This window comes from Falco cherrug, chromosome 12 (assembly GCF_023634085.1).
Source record: "Falco cherrug isolate bFalChe1 chromosome 12, bFalChe1.pri, whole genome shotgun sequence".
Classification (NCBI taxonomy): domain Eukaryota; kingdom Metazoa; phylum Chordata; class Aves; order Falconiformes; family Falconidae; genus Falco; species Falco cherrug.
This window is the reverse complement of record NC_073708.1, coordinates 35,821,770-35,826,100: the sequence shown is the minus strand read 5'-3', so window position 1 is coordinate 35,826,100 and position 4,331 is coordinate 35,821,770. Positions and strand designations below refer to the sequence as shown.

Below are 4,331 nucleotides of genomic sequence, written 5' to 3'. Positions count from 1 at the left end.
GCCCTTTTTTTATCTTTCCTGGAACGTGGGGACATGACCCTGCTGGGCCATCAGTGCCACCTGCCTGGGAGCCAAGGTGGTGCCTTTGCATTCCAGGCTAGGAACTTACCTTCTTTTTTTCCTTTTCAGTGACTTTAGAGCCATCCTTAGGGAGGCTGGTTAAGCTGGTTTATGTACAGCTGGTCACCAGTGGAGGGAAATGGTAAGCTCCGCTGTTGCCTTTGGTGTTTACTTGTTACTGTGTCGCTCATTTGAGGGATCTTCTCATGCCCCGGCAAGCAGAAGCTATCACTCCACTTTAGGCCTTGGTCTAATAGTCATGCAAAGCAACATTGAAAGTCATTCTGAGGTCTGGAACAGGCCCCAATATGCATTTTATAAAAGTGCTTCTTGGCTGCTGTTTCTCTTTGTATGGGTTTTTTTCCCATTTCCCCAGACTGCTGAAGCTCTGAAAGGCGCCGATGAGCTGCTCTCCCTCAGTTTGCTCCTTTGCCTTTGGGGAGTGCGGTTCATGTTTTCTTCATGGCTTTGCAGAGGAGAAAATCCATGAGTACACCACCTTGGTTTTTTCACCTAAGCTAATTTCAGAAACTGCCTCCTTTAACTTAAACATGAAACTCTTCTTCACCTCTTTGTGCACTTGTAGAAAAGCAGGGTGGGGTGGGGGGTGGGGGTGTCTTCAGGAAGTGCCTGCAAAAGAGCCTTTGGGAGATCCTGTCCCTTGACTCACATGTGGGGTAGTGAAGAGTCTGAGAAAGTCATGGGTGTTTTGGTGTTCACCTAAGCAGGTTTTCGTTTTGGTTTTTTTCTTTTTTCTTTTTTATCTTATGTAGCTTATGTCACCAGGTAGTGACAGCCTGGGGATGACAGGAGGGGACAGCAGGCAGTGGCAGTGTGGAGTGTGACCAGAGGGGACAGTAGGCAGGGACAGGCCTGGGGGTTACCGGAGGGGACAGCAGGCAGTGACAGCCTGGGTGGTGACAGGAGGGGACAGCAGGCCATGACAGCCTGGGAGGTGACAGGAGGGGACAGCAGGGACACCGGAGCCCTGGGGGGTGACAGGGCACGGGGCGGTGACAGGCTGGGGGACAGCAGGGACACCGGCGGCCCAGGCGGGGCTGATGAAGGCCCCTCCCCCAGGGGCGCTGAGTGGCCCCCTGAGCCCCTCTGTCACAATGCGGAGCCGCCTGGGTTGCCATAGCGAGCAGCTTGGCCTGGCAGCGCTGGTGCGAGGAGGGAGCGGAGGCCGAGCCAGGGCCTGTCCCCATCGTCCTCCCACCGGGGCTGCGAGGAGGAGCCGGCGGGCTCAGCCCGCGCTGCTGGCCCCAGCCCCTCGGTGGGCCCTGACCTGCTGTGGGGGCCGCGAGGCCAGCTGCTGCGTGAGGTGCCATCGCGGAGCGGGCACCGCCTGGCCCCGGCCATGTCGTGTGTCCACTACAAGTTCTCCTCCAGGCTGAACTCCGATGTGGTCACCTTTCACGGCCCCCACATCTCCCTGCGCGACCTCAGGCGCCAGATCATGGGCCGCGAGAGGCTGAAGGCGACCCACTGCGACCTGCAGGTCACCAACGCCCAGACCATGGAAGGTGCGTGGGGGCGGCGGGCGCGGGGACCGGGGACCGGCCGGCTGGCGATGGTGCAGGCGGCCAGTGAGGCGGTTGGGCCACGGCCGGCAGCGGTGACTTGTGCTGGGGCCTCAGAGCTGCTCTTCTGTGGTTGTGCGCTGGCAGCTGCCGTCAGGGCTGTGTGCGCAGCCAGGCACAGCAGCGTACGGGGTCCGTGTGCGACACCGCGCGTGGAAGAGGTTGGGTTTCTGGGAACCCTTCTAGCTAAAACGATAAGGGAATGTGGGACAATGCCTTGTCATCACAGACCTGCCAGATTTCTTTGAAAGCCGGCAGAGAAGGCTGAACATGATAGAAAAGGAGTGGGTGGCTAATTTAAAGGGGAAAAAAAAGTGGGTTTGGTGACTGAAATTTGTCTTCAGCTACTTTTACTCCACCGCGTTGGAAAAGCGGTGCTTGGCTGCTGCAGAAACTGCTCAGTAGCAACGTTTTGGATCAAGAGTGTATCTGTGAGTGAGAATCTATGCAGACCCTGGAAAGCCATCTTGTAGACGAGTGTTCTGTCTAAAGTATACTTGGCATTTCTTGCTAATACAGCTTCTTTGCTGCACCATGCTACACATTCATTCAGATGCTATTGAGCATCATTTCTTCATTTCTTTCAAACGGTGCATTTTTGTCGTGGTACTGCGTGTTAAACGGTGTCAGGGCAGTACTGAAGTTTTATGGCAGATCAGTTATGGTGAATATACCTAGAAATGTTCTTAGAGAAACCCTAAGTTCTTTTGAATCTGAGAAGTGGTGCTTGATTCTCAGAGACGGTAATGGTTTTGTATTACTGAGTGTGCTGTTTCAGTTTGGTAATCTACCGTCTGGCAAAGCTTGCATGTGATTAAAGACTTTGGAATATGACTTGTCAGAAATACAAAGACTTGGAAACCGTCTCCATTCCTTAAACATTCAAATTTTATCGGTTGGGGTTTTTTTTCTTTTTTCCTGTGGTTCTGTGACATTCCCACAACAGTCTTGTCGTTACAATGTGTACTCATAGGATTTTTTCCTCTCCCTGTTTGATGTATTAAAACTTAAACAGAATAACATGCCTGCTGCGGTAACTGTAACTTTGGCTCCAGCCTTTCAAGTGGTTGGACCTAAACACGCTGTTTACCTACAGATAGGTAAAGTAGGTTCAGGAGAGTATCTGTGAGGAGACTTAACAGCACGGTGTTAGGGGTCTTGGGGGTGTTACGGGATCGCGTGTCATATACAGCAGTAGAGACAGACATGCAGGTAGAGGCAGACGTACAGGTTGTGACACAGATGCTTACTGGAACTTTTGTAAGGGTGTTTTCCCCGTGAAAATGCAAAAAATTCCCCAGCGGTTGTCAGAGCAAAGCTAAGGAATACATTTCGGTGTCATTTATGTGTATGCCAGATATTGGGGTTTTATACGTAACCGTGACTTTCCGTTTTTATTGGACAGCATCTACGTGCTTAAAGTCACCTTCAGAAGATGAAGGAAAGAACTAGGCCTGGATGCTCTGCCTAAAGGGGGTTCTTGGAGATCCTCCCTGTGGAGATATGGTAGTGGGTTTTATAACTTTGTGCAGGAGTCCTGACTAAATGTTGGCATGATCTTGGAAAGACCCTTCAGTGAACCTTGAGTGAAGATGGCCAACTTGTTCAGAGTTTTCTGAGCCGCGTGATCACGGAAATCTCGTAATAGAAGCAATGCTAATAGAAGCTAAAAGTAAACAGGATTTTACACATCACTGGGGGGAAAAAAAAAGAGATGGTGGACTCTTTTTGAAGATGGAGGGAAGGCAAAATGGATGGTTGGGATGTGTTTTAAAAGGTGGGAGGCGGGGTGGGGGTGTCCTCTTCCGTGCTCGCTATTATAGAGACATGTTCTAGGGTTTTGTAAGCTAACAGGAGCAAAAGCAATGAAAGTTAGATCAGGAAAGAGCCTCATGTTTTAGCAGACTCTGCTTTAGTGACTTTAGAGACCATTTTGCTGTTGGCATTGAAACGATTCAAAACAAATGGAAAAGATTTTGCTGCTTGTGTTTGACTATCAGACCTGAAGATTTCTGGAAAGGTACCGTGAGTGTGTGGACATGATAAAAGCATGACGCTGTGTGTAAAATGTTGCTTTTCTATCCGTAAAGGGTTCCCTGAAGTGCTATGTCATGACATATTAATATCACTCTTACGAACTGACTGATGCTTTCTCTGTATTGATGTTGTTTTCAGAATACACAGATGACAATGCCCTGATTCCAAGGCACTCATCGGTAACTGTTAGGAGAGTCCCTGTTAGAGGAGTTAAAGCTACCGGCAAGACAGACCTTGGGTAAGTAGCCATAACGCGTTGTGTTCTTTGGGAGGGGTTTCAGTGTGTTCACCTTCTTTGTGGCTGTTGGTTTACGGAGGCATTCCGGTTGTCTCTTTCTTGTTAAAGCTGCTGTTAAATTGTGTTGTGACAGGGCAGATTTGAATGTATCTGTCCCAAAGCAGACTTAGATTTTTCAGCCCGCTGGGACGTGGCATTCAAAGTCCAACAGTGGTAGCTGTTCAGACGTTTGAATTGGGTTTGTTCTTGGGGTTGGTTTTTCTGAGAGTCAAGTTCTCCATCCTGTTTCCTCTATGCAGAGAGATTCCTTATTTTATGCTTTTGCTTGTATTGCTTTTAGAGTAAACGGAGAGACACATTGCAGTGTGAACTGGTAATTGGTTCCCATCTGCCAGCAGTCCGAGTCCCAGTGT

At 49.8% G+C, this 4,331-nt stretch overlaps 1 protein-coding gene across 1 annotated transcript; it reads left to right on the top strand.

The window, feature by feature from the left end:
- Window positions 1-1,256: 1,256 nt before the first annotated feature.
- Window positions 1,257-4,036, top strand: LOC129737199 (E3 ubiquitin-protein ligase RBBP6-like). Its single transcript, XM_055724972.1, has 3 exons — window positions 1,257-1,586; window positions 3,819-3,918; window positions 4,027-4,036. The coding sequence occupies exons 1-3, from the start codon at window positions 1,421-1,423 to the stop codon at window positions 4,034-4,036; spliced, it is 276 nt and encodes a 91-aa protein (XP_055580947.1). The 5' UTR covers window positions 1,257-1,420.
- Window positions 4,037-4,331: the final 295 nt, after the last annotated feature.

Coding starts and splice junctions, on each gene's coding strand:
- LOC129737199 (XM_055724972.1), top strand. CDS start 1,421: ATGTCGTGTGTCCACTACAAGTTCTCCTCCAGGCTGAACTCCGATGTG. Junction 1,587..3,818: donor CAACGCCCAGACCATGGAAG/GTGCGTGGGGGC, acceptor TGTTGTTTTCAG/AATACACAGATGACAATGCC.